This window comes from Euprymna scolopes, chromosome 10 (genome assembly GCF_053919585.1).
Source record: "Euprymna scolopes isolate OS-2025 chromosome 10, ASM5391958v1, whole genome shotgun sequence".
NCBI classification, from domain to species: domain Eukaryota; kingdom Metazoa; phylum Mollusca; class Cephalopoda; order Sepiida; family Sepiolidae; genus Euprymna; species Euprymna scolopes.
Window position 1 is genome coordinate 48177728 of NC_136491.1, and position 15434 is coordinate 48193161.

General features: G+C 34.2%; 1 protein-coding gene across 1 annotated transcript in view; it reads right to left on the reverse strand.

Moving 5' to 3' along the window:
• LOC145285988 (meteorin-like protein) overlaps positions 1-13676 on the reverse strand; it is a 45156-nt gene extending 31480 nt beyond the window's left edge. The window contains exon 1 of the mRNA XM_080134579.1: positions 13154-13676. Coding sequence (XP_079990705.1) covers positions 13154-13299 — 146 coding nt within the window. The 5' untranslated portion in view covers positions 13300-13676. The remainder of the gene's footprint in view (positions 1-13153) is intronic.
• Between the last annotated feature and the right edge of the window lie 1758 nt (positions 13677-15434).

The window sequence follows — 15434 nt, forward strand, 5'->3', positions numbered from 1 at the left end:
AAAGAAAACGAAGAAAAGGGCGAAGAATAACACGAACACTATTGAGAATAATAAGAGAAGCATACGGAGAATAATAATATGAAGAAGAAGAAGAAGAAACAACTAAAGAGGGAATCCCTGTGCGAACACACAATCACTGACTCGTCTACATAGGCTCAGTCGGGAGACACTTACCAATATCTATTCTGAGATCAAATAACACTCGAAATAGACTGCACACCAATATGAGAAATCTGTCGGTCTCTCACCGTTACTCTCGTCTCCAGGCAAATTCTGTGAGAACATTTTATGTCTTCATAGAAGAATGGAAGATTATTTTTTTCTACGGTTCGTCTCTCATAGTTGAAACGAGTATATATATATATATATATATATATATATATATATATATATACGTGTGTGTGTGTGTGTGTGCACTCGCTCTATAATAGTGATAAGTAGGGCCATGACAACAGCATATTCTTTTCCTTGTTTTGATTCTCACGTATATATGGATTGATACCTTATATGTTTTTATATAGAGTAATGTGATCCTCGGTTGATTAATTGTGTCTAACTGTGCCGGATATATACGTAAGAGTAAAAACAATGAAAAGAATACGCTGTTGTCATAGTCCTAGTGATAATATCCTGAAATGCCTCGAACAGTAAACTAGAACCTATTAATATAGTTAATAACATGCGATTTCCTGGGAGGGGGGGAAAATCACCCATATAAATACTTAGTATCTTACTAAATACTGATAACATTCCCTAAAGATGCTTCTGCCACAGAAATTTCCCGTGCAGACAGCCCTTCGTGGGTATTTATAGTCTATCAAAGATTGAAGGGGCCCTTTATAGAAGAGTAACAGTTATACACTTTATTTTGTCTGATGTATTTGAATTGATCCCATGGGAAAATCTTATAGAGTTTAGTTCTTTTATTTAAACTGTCTCTTTAAGCTTTTAGGCATTCTTTAGTGTTGTAGTGGTGTTTATGAACCACTTTTCTATGTTCTAAATATAGTAGTCCAATGGATTAGGACCTGAAGAGCTAGGTGAGTAAATGTCAGAGGTGATACGATCATGAAAGTCATCCGCTATCCAATCCTGCGTTGCTAATAGCATTAATCTATTATGATCTACATGTAATCTACCAGAATGAATTGATCTACGTGTGTTCTACCAGAATGAATCGACTGTAGAGTGCGCTTTATGGATATGATTATATTACAGCGTGTGGTATACCAAAATGATTCCGGTCCTGGATATGACCTTAAATTATATCCAGTGGTGAGGCCCCGGTTTGCGGGCTTTGGAGAGTGTGGAGCCACCCTTTAATTGCCATTGCTCTCAGGTCCACTCTGACCCGGAGTGGTAGTACCTGTTAGGGTCCCAACTATTGGTTAGATAGAAACCGACTTGAAAACAACAGATATATTCTATTAAAAGATTTTTCTTAAATCTTCGGATTCGGCATTAAATAACCTGAAAAGGGTTGATATGCCGTAAAACAAAAACAACCAACCAACTAAAATGATTCCATCGTGAAATGTGATCTGTCAGAGTTATATTACTACGGCGTACAATCTGCATCAAAATTGCGCTTTTTCATGGATCAACTTTTGCGAGTAAGTATTAACGGAAATTAAGTTCAACAAGGTCAGCATTTTAAATGATCTAAATTCTTTATGACGAATGACAATATTCAGGTTAGGAATTTTCACAAAATCTATTCATCTTTCGAAAGGTCTCTCACATATCAAATCACTAAATATGGAACTTACTCCTGAATATTAATAAAAAAATATCCAGGATGGTGAAACAACATTTGATGATTTTCAGACTGAACTCCCCTTCTCAAAAATAATGCAAAAGTGGAACCGTCCAGAAATTTAAGAATATTATATTCACAAGAGATCCCAAGTTTTCTTTGTATGCTTGTTAGAGGAGAAAACGGCGTTAATTTGTCACTCATCTAGTACTGACCAGGCTCAACGTTGCTGAACCTCGTGGATTTAATGATAACACGTCGTATAGTGCTTGAACATGATGCTTCAATGAATCCTTCCTTTTGTAGCTCTGTTGAATGCCATTCAAGCAGTTTGAAGTCAGTGACTCATCATTTTCGACTATATTTTTATACGTATGAATAATATTTGCTTTCACATTAATTTTATTATCAGCCTTCAACCGATACACATCACATTTGGTTGGTAGATCATGCAATATGAGAGCATCATTCAATGCTCGCCAACCGTTTTTTTTTTTTTTTTTTTTAATTTTTAATTTTTTTTTTTTTCCTGAAAAACGTTTCCTCGTTCCACCCATTGTCTCAGGTCGTCCCGGGAAGTGATCATAATTCAACTGGTGAGCTCATTAACTATTATCCTCGACTGCACCAAGGTCTTGATAGTCAACTTTTTATTCTTTTTCTTTTTTTTTTTTTGCGTCTCCTTGAAGCACATAGGCATACGATAGTTTCTCATGCTTTCCTCAATTTTTACATTATCATATGAAAAGACAAATTACTTTCTTATGACATATTTACGTCAAAGAGACATAGAACATCTGGTAGTACCTGGTAGAACGTCTGGATCGTAAAAGCAAGGCCGGCCAAGGCACACTTTGATGGACAACTTGATCGATTGAACAGAATTATCGTCAAAAGTTTAGCTGTTTCGGACTATGGATAGCCGTCCGCATTGGAGAGCCGTGCTAATCAACGCTGTTAAACGGTAAGGCTGCTACTGCTACCGCTGTTGATGATGATTATTATTGTTACATAATCACTGCACCCTGCAGGATCAAGATCATACAGCTGAAAAGAGTTCAGGCGTCACAATTTGAACAAAAGAAGACAACTAAAGCAGCTTTGCATCGTATGGCCTCTTTCCTTACATTCGCAGTTGAGTCGATTTTGTTACCCAATCTAGCAATAACAACTTTTAATCGCACATTCTAGTTCTTATGCGGTTTAGTGTTTTCTGCTAAACACAAGATGTTTCAATGTAAGGGAGAGAATATCAGAAGAGGGTCTCCCATGTCAGTAAGACAAGAGCGTTCATTTTATAATCCTTTGGTACATGCCTATAGTCTGGCCTGTTCATAAGATAGTATAAAGGGCTTAACATGCCTGATGAAGCTTCTCCTCGAATTCAGGCGTAGTATTTTTCGTCCGTGAAAGAGATTGCGATCATTAGCCTTTGTTATTTCCAATCGGCAGGCAACTGCAGAGGAATGCCAATGAGTAGATACAAGTTGTTTATTGATCCAGTGATCAAGTCGCAGGTGTTGTCCAGGGCTGGGTCTAACTTTTTAGCATGCGGTTGAAAGTTGCTGATGTCTCGCAGAAACATTTGAACGTGTATTATACGTACAGAGCTTAAAATTTAAACATGTTAAACAATAAACCGTATGTTCAAGATTTTATTCAATCTTGAAATAAACAGGAGTACTCAAATTACGGTTAATGAGAACAATTAAAAAGTTGGGTTTTTTCAAACATAACTCAATCCAAAAACTAAGGAATATTTTAGTGTGATTAAAATATACATAAAAACGCCTTATGGAAACAAACGTTGATTAACTCGACTTTAATACAATGATAGATCATTTAACTTTGAATGAATATTCGCGTAGGGGAAGTTTTTGAAATTTTACTTATTTTAATGCGTTTTTTTTTTTACTTTAAAAACAAAATTAGTACCAAGTCTGTAGAAATAGAACGAAAATAAATGTCGTTATTAATTACAGCAATGTCGAGCTTCAGCAATCGTTCAAAAATTGAAAATTGAACAAAACATTGGCAGAAAAATCTATTTTTGCACGATTATTGACATTTATTGAATGTATCTCAGCCAGTATTTGGTTTATTTTCGATTAAGGCTCAACATTACTGTAATGATACCGCCATTCTTTGAACTCAACAGGTTTAACACGAGTTTTGTTTTCGGGAAAAATGCGTTAAAACAATAACTTATTGTCGTAAGTAGAAGAGTATCCTGCCTTTAATAAATTTATTTGTTGTGTTTTTGTTTTGTTTCCCACCCCATTTTGATTTGTTGGCTTTTGTTAAAAATCCACGAAAACGTTTTACAATAGTAAAAAAATTCAATGATTTGGTTTGTTTTACGACAACAAGAAAACACCACCTAAAACAAAACGGAGATAGTAGGTCCCCGTTCAGTCTCCAGAAACAATCGACGACCTCTATGAGAGGTTTTGCGCGGGGAAAGTCTATTGCGAAACAAGGGTTGCGCAATACAAACCACGCATCTCCTGGCTAAGCATTACTCGAATCATATGGTGAAGGAGATCAAGGTAACTAGATACATGACCTTGAAACATAAGTAACTGATATTCTAACATGGCCACACATTCGGTATTAATATCCTCACTTGCTTCACTTCCGTGATGTAAGAAGAACGTGTGTGTGACAATTATTACGTTGTATACAACGAAAATAATTATGTTATCACAAATCTAGTTCCAAAAGTTTTACCTTTTCGGTGTCTAGCAAACTACTCAGCCAATTTTGGGTCTAAACATTGGAAATTTATACATAACGAGTATGCAGACATGCGGTAGGCATTTTAATCAGTTTTGGGGCGAAAATTTGGCGGCAAAAGGTCAAAGTTGAAAGAGTTGACGTTTGCAGATTCTACCAAATTCCTCCGCCAATTTTGGGTCTAAAGACTTGAAATTTTAGATGTAGGTAACTTGGACATGGGTCAAACTTTGTATTTTGATTTGAGACCAAAATAATAAATGTAAGGGGTCAAAATTGGGGTCCAAGTTTTAAAAATATTGACCTCTGGTGTCTCTATGAAATTACTCGGACAAATGTTGGTCAACAATTTATTGTTGACCAACATTTGTCCGAGTAATTTCGTAGAGATACCAGAGGTCAATTTATGAATCTAGGCGATAATGTGGGTTATTTAATATTAAAGATTTTAGGCCTCATTACCTATCGATGACGTACAAATTTTTCTTTGAAATCTTGCATAAAGTGTATTCACACGCAGGGCAAGTTATGGACAGTACACAGGGTCTGAGCAAAGCCGGGCTGAACTGCTAGTGTTATGGATCTAATTGGATTAGAACTCGAGCGAACCACCGATGATTTCCCTATAATCTGCGGAGGTATCCATTCAACTAGAGTAGCTTGTACAAAAAGAAATTGCAAAAAGGTTTACGTAACAGCCTCATGATACTAACAAGCCGATAAAGATGAGAGATTTAGGGATAAGAGTTTTTTTTTTTATTGTTTATGTTATCATTTGGGGCCTCTTGCAGTTTAGATAAACCAAAATATGATAAAAATGCTGGAACATATTTGGGGTTTCACCACTTTGTAAGAATGTAATTTGATTGGCTATTGAAATTGACGTAATTATTGCAAAAGACTTAGAATTAAAATGAAACAATATTGAAACAGACGTAATAAAATTCAAGTGAAACAATATTTTTTATTAAATGATTTTTATTAAATACAGAAATTTTTTAATTAAATGATTTGGTTCTTATGCATTTTTGATACCGCGCTATTTTTAAATAGTTTTTTTTTCAGATTAAATTCAAGTTTCACGATATCTTTTTGTATTATTATTAAATTGTTAGGTGTAAGAGAAAAATAGTTAGAAAACTCCCTCCCCTTCCCATGGCTTTCAAAATAATAACGTTATTATTTCAGCACGGTAACAAATTGTAACAAGTACCAATGATTTTGATTAAGTACAGAAACAACCAAATAAACATAATTAAAAATGATATTGTTCTCGGATACATAATATACGAGGAACATTTTACGTCATGTAATTCTTGTAACGTTAATACATGATCAACCATTTGTGCATGTTGCATTTTCGATTTTTTGCTTATTAATAATTTAATAAGATCTTACTGAATTTTTCTTATTTATAATATAAATCTCACCTATCTGTTTAAATGCATGCATGTATGTATGTATATATGAATGCCTAAAACTTTCACGAGATCGGCATCATTGTGAAGATCAACGTCTCAGACGACAAATATCGAAAAATTGGTTCAAAACATTAATTCCTTCACTCTCAGCTGGGCAGCTTTTTTTTTTTTTTACAAGGAAGAATTGATTTTTTGCGAGCCATTTTTGCAAGTCATCGTATCGGTTGATTGCCTAATTTTAACGTTCTGAACTTCTAGTCGCGTCATGGAGTAGTGGTAAGACATCAGGTTTCCTATCGTTTTCTTTTCCGCCTTCGCGTCACGGGTTTGAGCCTGCCTGCCTACTACCACTTTTTTTTTTTTTTTTTTTTTGGCTCAACACACAACTACAAACACCCGGGCAACGTCGGGCACCCAGACTAGTTTTAAAAAGTAAAATGTTTGACTTTTAATAGCGAATCAAATTGCTTTACTTAAATACCGTGTATTTCGGCGTATAAGACGACCCTTAAAACTAATATTTCATAAGATACCGGATGTTGCAATCTCTATCTAGCCTAGGCTAAACAAACATGGTTTCGTGATTTAGCAGTCGTCTTATACCACCGATATATGATAAATTTATCAAAATTTGTTCCAATTTTGGACCGTGTCTTATCTGACGGTCGCCTTATACGCTGAAATATACGGTATGACTCTTAAAACTTTTTAAACAGTTCTTTTACAATAATTATATTGTTATTATAATAATTAAACAATAATTAAATTCTTTAACAATAATTTTTTTTAATTTACAATAATTACGTCATTTTCAATAGCCAATCAAATTACATTCTAACAGGCGGTGAAGACCCAAATATGTCCCAGCATTTTCCTCATATTTTGGTTTACCTAAACCGCAACAGAGCCATCATTTGGTGGTTGCTTTAATTGAATAAAATGTTTCTAAATGTTAAAATTTGTTTAAAAATTAAATGTAAAAAAAGTAACGTTTTAAAGTGGATTACTACGAATATAGGATACGTTGTGTGATACGTTTATTATATATAGTTATGCTTGTTAATTTACAAACCTGAAAAATACTACGCAGAGTCCATTGTAAAAAAATGGTGATTCCTAGTATTAGTAATTAATTCCAGTCATCAAAGCTATGTGGTAAATGTGTATATATATATATATATATATATATATATATTTAGATTTTTCTAAAAAAAAAAAAAAAAAAAAAAAAAAAATCAAGTTTATTCTGTAACGTACGTTACATAAACACACACACATACTACATACACACACTAGACGCATACAGGCATGAATTACACACACACATGTATAAATACTGGGTTATTTTATGCCTCGTTACCTATCGATGACGTATAAATTTTGCCTTCAACCTGTTGCTTAAGGCGCAACAATTAGAAAGGCAACGTTTGTACGTCATCAATAGGTGCCAAGACAATAAAAAACATTTGTATAACATAATTCAATATATAAATATTATTTAATCAATGTATTAGAATCTTATCTTGGTAATTGCGTATTGATCAACTTTTTTTTCGAAGGATTGTGTAATATATATATATATATATATATATATATATATATATATATATATATTGTATCGGAATCGTAAATTTAGTACATAACCGGTAATTGTATCGGAATCGGCAAATAATATATATATATATATATATATATATATATATATATATATATATATATATATATATGCGCGTGTATTTATTAAAGCATATATTAGTGAAGGGACGACTCCAATATTTTTGCCGATTCCGATACAATTACCGATTCTGAACTAAATTTACGATACCGATTCCTTATAAATCTCTAAATATTTAACGATGGAGTTGTATGTTTCTTCCTCGATTACCGTAAAAACGCATGCTAAATATGGAGGTATTTTTCTGAACGAAAAAATACACTTTGTGGGGAATCATCTATTGATCTTAGTTTTACTAATAGTTAAAAAAACAATAGATATTTATTATCTTATAATAATTACCAGCGAAGGAAGATTTCACTTTAAACATATTCAATTAAAAAAGACAAATAAAAGAATCGTTTGGGCATCAGGAAATATGCACAAATTTTTCCGATTCCGATACTCCCAAATGTTCCGATTTTCGTCCCAAATGCACACACACACGCGCACATTAAGATCAAATATATTAATAACAAACTCAAAACCGATATTTTTCAAGCGTGCTCAATAAAAATAGATTTTTTTTCTAATTTTGTATACAGCTACACACATGTTTCGTCTACAGTACTGCTTATCAAGGTGGTTAGAGTTAGTGAGATACGAATGTGTGTGTGGGGGGGGAGGGGGCATTCTTATCGATATTTTGTTGGGTTCTGCTAAAAATGTGTAAACAAATGTTATCACCTAAATTCATATTTATTGTTGACCCAGTTCTTTTATGTTTCTTTGCTTTTGTTTTAATACAGCTATTAAACTATTGCTGATTGCTTCTCAAATCATCACTGTGGAGGGAGGAGGGGGAAGTCTTTGTATATGCGATTTAGTTTGACAACGAACACACCATACACTCACATACACATTGAATGATAGTGTTAAACATGTAATGTATTACATATACATACCAGTCGATATAATATTCACACACACTCCGAGACCCTCTTCTCCATTCAATATAATTCAGTGTAAAACAAACTATACAAACACACACATTTACAAATTCGACATTTGTTAAATCCTAGGATCATTGATATAGTGTAAGTGCCGCTTAGATACACGAATCGAATCGTGTACGAGTCTCATTTTACTGCTTTGTAAATTCTCTATGTCTCCGATTCCGTTGAATAAGTAATCGTTTATTTAATATCTGGTGTCAATCAAATGGCAGCACGCACACACACACACACACACACACACACACACACACACACACACTGTTGGCTATTCGTGGCTGAAACTTGGTGGGCAAGTCAGGCATAGACTGGAGTTCATTTATACCAAATATATTTACATTTTATAAAGAATTGCGAATTTTATCAACGACTAGCAGGGAGACCCGATATTGCTCGGGACTGAACGAGGATCACCATTATGCAGGTGTCCACTATATTACCCACCATGTCCACCATATTACTTTATTTTACTGCTGCCCTCTTCCTTCCGGTTTCTCTTTCTAATTAAGTCGGAAGAAACTAAAATGATTTCTTTAAAAATCGGATATACATATTTGAAGGTTGAAGGGCTTCTGTCCCAATGAGTCACTTAGAAGTGGGGAGGGGTCGTGTGTACATTCGGCACATAGAGATTTGAGGCCACTGCTATCGTCTGTTCATGTAAAGCAGTGGTTTTCTCAACCTTTTTTTACTCGTGGACCCCTTTTCCCTTCTTTTTATCTTGGTGGACCCCTTCATAACTATTGGTTATAAGACAATCTTCTATTTTTCACTCATATAAATTTTGAAATATTATATAATAAAGCTTTATTTTTTAAATGAAAACTAATTTAATGCAAATAAAGTATTCTACAAACAACTATAATAATTATGATAATTTTGTTATGTTTTGCCTGTGGACCCCCAAAAATATTCCATGGACCACTAGGGTCCATGTGGACCCCGGTTGAGAACCACTAATGTAAAGTTTACATAAGAAACCACTTTTCGGTTTCCTTGTAGGTTGTCTATTTTTTTTATTTATTTTTTTTTATTTATTTTTTTTCTATAGGGAAAACACAAACAGCACACAAACACACACATATTGAGTTTGGTAAATTTTTACGACGTGCCACAGCGTATTATAAACACCCCAACCTCCCGAGAATAACTCTCAACCTCGAAAGCCATTCGTAATATGGGGGGGTTGGGAGGGTATTCCGAAAGCCGTTCTTAACATGGTGGTTGGAAGCATTTATATTACGCTGGCGCAGGTCGTAAAAATACACACAGATATTGAGTTTTATTATAAACTTTTATATATAGAGATAGTTCATAGGTTTTATCTTTTGGGTCATTCCATCTCACTTTTTTCGAGTAGTCGTAACGTTACTCCACACACAACTAGGGTTTTTGTATTCATTGGCAACGTGTGTGTAGTGCAAATCACGTGTGTTGATATTTAAAGTTGTTGCATATTAAGGGAAATAAAGACTTTCTCTTAAAACATTCCGATTCATAAAAATAAAATAGAAAATGCAACATGTTTTAAAATAAATACGTAGATTCTTATACAGAATAAGTACCGTACTACAGGTTATTTTTAAATTTAAGGTATCTTCTCTTTATCAAATTGTTACATAAAGATACGGAATAGTTTTTAAAATCGCCCCCCCTTACCCATATTAAGTATGGGTTTCCAAAAAAATGAAGTTATTATTTCAGCACGATCCGTATTATGTAGGGATGTTCAAATTTTTATGTAAAATCCCCAACATTTTAGGCACTATCAGCCACGTCATCATTTTGTGTCTACCGTAAAAATGCGCATGCTTATTGCGGAAGACGCTAAATGCTTTAATTGAGTTGGAGGTAGGAGCGTTTTTGTTTTTTTTTGTTTTTTTTTCTGCTATGATTTATGTTATTTTGATTAATTAGGGGCCTCCGTACATTTTTTGAAAATAGGCGCTGAAATCAAATTGGCAACCCAACCCCCCAGAAATAAATATCTTTTAACATTTAATTTGTTATTTCATAATTCGCAGTAGTTTGTTTAGTTTTCATAACATGTAATATGGGGGGGGGGGGCTACAAAAAATATTTCCCCCGTCACATATTTAACGAAAACTGCTTTTAAAATATAAGTTAATTTAATATTGAATATGTATTGAAAATTTCATGAAAATCAGACCGTTAGTTGAATTTTGCTAGATTTTTTAAACACGGGTGTGTTTATGGCTTTAGAAGGATGAATACATAGGAACGTTGTTTTAAAACATTGACAATGTAAACACGATTTAGTCTCATTATTTTGGTAGCTATAAAATTTGTTAAAAAAAAAAACGTTAATAGTTTATTTGAAGCTTCTTTTAAATGGCGTGAAAATTATGATAATATTTAATTAAATTACAGTTACATCGTATATGTCAGCCTATGTCACGGTAAAATATATTGAGTGGGTTTCTAACAGTATTTTGCATAACTTTTTAGTTTGAACTCATTTTTCCAAACTTAACGCATTCAACATAGACCTCGCCGCCATTTGTATTTTTCAAATATATCGATAAACACTATATGATTTTAGAACCGAATAAACATTTTACATTAAATAAAAACACTAAAAAATTATCCAGTTAGGTAAAAAAAGTAACTTATCTTTCCTTTAATAACATTTAGTTGCTATAGATTTGGGGGTTTTCTGACAACTTTTTCGGATCGCTGTGTAGGCCTATAGTAAAACAAACCCGAAATTTCATTATAAAGAAACGGCAAAAAGGGTTCGGTGTGGGTATATGGGGAAACAGCAAAACAAAACGGAGTTATAAAAGACTTGCAAACAACGCCGGGTAGATGCAGTTACATATACAAAAATGGTACTTGTACAGTTTAGTCAAGACATTAAAAAATGAAAATACCGAAAAAAATTTGAATTGTATGTATCCGTTATGGGACGAAGTTCTCCGAAAAAAAATTTCACTTAATTTCATCAAGTAGTTTTTTTTTTTTTTTTTTTTTTTTTTTTTTACAGCAGAAAAAAATGTTTTTATAAGAGCACGTTGAAGGCGGCCATCTTGGATTTAAAAAAAAATTGTTTGAATTTTAGAAATGCCAAAGGGAGATAACTCCAGTTAAAGCGCTGACACCCCTTCCCATCTTTAATACTAGCTTTTCTTCCTAAAAATCGAACATTTTGCTCGGTATCATAACAAATTGTTTTTTTCGCTGTAAAAAAAAAAAAAAAAAAAAAAAACTTCTTGATGAAATTAAGTGAAATTTTTTTTCAGAGAACTTCGTTCCATAACTGATACAGTACACACAATTTAAACTTTTTTTCGATATTTTCATTTTTTAATGTCTTGACTAAACTGTACAAGTACCACAACAATTTTAAAACATTTAAAAAGATGTCATTGGACTCCCTCCGCCCGTCCGTACTTTTAAAAAGTTCTTATTTAGTTGGTCCTCCCCCCGAGGGTAAAGTTGAGTTTTGAAAGTTTTTTTAATCCAACCCTCTACCCGCCAAGAAAAGGGTCACTCTAGCTTGGTAATAAAAATTGCCCCAGTCTATAAAGATTTCTGGTAAATTTTTACGACGTGCCCCCAGCGTATTATAAACACCCCAACCTCCCCATGTTACGAACGGCTTCCAGAATAAACACTCTCTAACCTCGAAAGCTGTTCTTAACATGGGGAGGTTGGGGTGCGTTTATTCCGAAAGCCGCTCTTAACATGGGGTGGTTGCACTGGTTGGGGTGTTTATACTACGCTGGGGCAGGTCGTAAAAAAATTCCGGATTTTATCTGCCTTAATCATCCGCAAATAAAATCTATTTACAAATTAGGCATAAAATCATTAAAATATGGTCGTTAATTTTATTTGTTTTTTTAATTCGTTTTTTTTTTGATAGTTTTGCCTTACTCTACTTTAAATACCCTCAAGCACAATTAGTCATTGTCAGAGATAAGTCAATGCTAGGCGAGTGTTGCGATAATGCAAAGTCATTTGCAAAGGTTATCGAAAGAGGTGGAGAGGAAATTTGCTGTCACCCAAACAAACTCCATGGAAAACCACCGGATGTTGTCAATAATTCATTTCTGATGATACTCTATATGAGGGGCCCTGTCGGTGGGGCATTAGAATACGCCGACTGCCCCCCTGCATAGGGTAAAAGTCCCTCAATGGGGGTCCTGGATATGACCTGAAACTATATCCAGTGGTGAGGCCCCGGCTTGTGGGCTTTGGAGAGTGTGGAGCCACCCTTTAATTGCCATTGCTCCCAGGTCCACTCTGACCCGGAGTGGTAGTACCTGCTAGGGTCCCAACTATGGGTTAGAAACCGACGTGAAAACAACAACTATATTCTATTAAAAAAGTTTTCTTCAAAATCTTTGGATCCGGCATTAAATAACCCGAAAAGGGTTGATATGCCGTAAAACAAAAACAACCAACCAACCTATATGAGGACTGCCAACAACAACAACACTAACAACAGCAACAACAACACTAACAACAGCAACAATACTAACAACAACATAGAAAGACGAGTAATAATGTTTGTTAGTTTTTTTTTTGGGGGGGGGGGTTGAGAACTTACCTGATTGAACATTGGCAGGTATCACAGTTAACGTAAGCGGCGGTCGCCCCGTGGCTACCAATAAGTCCCCAAATGACAACTAACCAGGTAAATCCAATGCAGGCATTCGAAGTGGTCGCACCGGATTTGCAGAACGTTTCTCTCATTGTATTAGTGTTGCTTTAAAGTACCATCCGTCGTTAAACAACGTAACGTCCACGCGTAACGTCCTCCTGTTGACAGTGGCTACTGGTTCGCAAATGTACGATTAAAATTCTGGTTCTATTGTTTTATGCACCCGGAATCAAATAAAAATTAATATACGGGTAAACGATTTTTTTAAACTAATACTTGTGCTTTTTTTTTTTTGTAAATTATCTCCTACGAAGTTTTTCTTCCTTTTCAACTCTGAAAAATCAGAGAAATGTCAAAGTTAAAACTTGAAATGGATTAACAAAATACTAAGTTTTAAAACATTCGTAAAAAATCCAGAAAAAAAAAATGTTTTCTGTTTACAAAACTCAAAGAGAAATTCTAACTCGTCTTCAAATATTTTTGCGCTATTTTTAAGAACGTAATTTATCTTTATTTAAGTAACATAAAATAAACCACTGTAATTCAATCTATTAATGTCCATTTTTTTTTAACTTCAAAACCAAAATATCATCTAGCTATTTCTTTTTCTTTGGGCCGATTCTAGATAAATGTCATTCTGCTCGTAAAAAAAAAAAGAAAAAGAAAAATAGCTTTGTTTTTGTTTATCTTAAAGAAAAATAAAAAAATAAAAACAATAACCTTAACAAGAAATCCGGATAAGGTAAGGTGTTTTTTGTTTTGTTTTGTGTTTGTTTTTTTTCACAGAGTGTATATAAATGTATTATATACGAAAAAAAAAACTTTTTTTGTACACAACAAATTACATCCAGAGGATTTTAAAAATACGATGAAAAATGTGAATATTATATATACATATTTTTAAATATGAAGATATATATATATATATATATATATTTAACAGTTGAAGTGATGCTTAGCCTGTTTGTACGGCAATTTTCGCGTTTGTTGTTGAAAAAAGTGCAGTTCTTTAGCGTGATTGTTTATCGTGCATATCCAACAGATATGAACCACAACAACGAACGTCGTGGTACTCGCTTGAAGCCATGTGTACGTCTGAAGCGAGTTTTCCCACTTTCTTAGCTTTAAGGTTTGTTGTATATTCGCTTATTTCCTTCCTTTCTTTCTTTACTTCGGTTGCTGTTGTGGAAAGGTTGGGGGAGGGGGACGCTCTGTGGTAATCTTCCTCTTCCTGTGTACGTATGACCGACTCGAAGCAGCAGCGGTAGAAATAAGAGCTTACAATGGCCAACCACGACAACCAAACAGCAGATTTTTTTTTTTTTAAACGGGGAAAAGGCGACAAAAATAAATAGATTATAATAATATTAAGAGAAAGAGGGAGGAGAGAGTAAACTAAACAACAACTGTCAACCAATCCAGCCCTTGTTGACCAATAAAGCCCACCTATCTTTTCTGTTTCATTTTGAGTGACCATAAGGACCGGCCCATTCATTTAAACTAGTTGAACTACTCAACAACGTGGGTGACACTTTGGCTAGGATGGGCATACTTTGTCAAAACATTTTTTCGTATTATTTGGGTTCTTCGGACGACCGTTTCTCATGCTCAGTATCATTTTCACAACGTTTCGGTCGATGTAACCTCCGAGCTTCTTTTTCTTTTTTTTCTTTCTTTTTTTTTTTTCAAGAAGAAGTCATCACTTATCAAGGCCTCCTGTAGTCATCTTTAGTAGTGGAAATTTGATAGATTGGATTACTTAAGGTGGTGGCTCATCAAGAATTTGTTAACATTGGACTTTAAGACAACCATATTTTAGTTAGTTGGAAAGCAGGTTATCTTGTCGAACTTCGGAATGTTTCGGTCCAACTCGGGAATCTGGACTGAATTTTGTTCCGTCAGCCATGACAGGATAGGGGAACTAAATAATTCGCAGTTGTATTCTTCGGTCGTAGTCAACATTCTCGAGTTTGACAAGATACACCTGAAGAAGGTCGCTGGATACATCGATCGAAACGTTATGAAAATGACACTCAAGATGAGAACAATAATCAGAAGAATCGAAATAACCAATCCTGATCTAAAAAAATCAGAAACCTAATTTTTTTTTTTTTTTTTTCGCAAATAGACAATGCAAAGTATACTTTGTAAGCTGATACTATACTTCATTCTTTCTGTCTTCGGTGAGAACTCCTTCTAGACTGGGGCACTTTTATTTTTTCTTTCA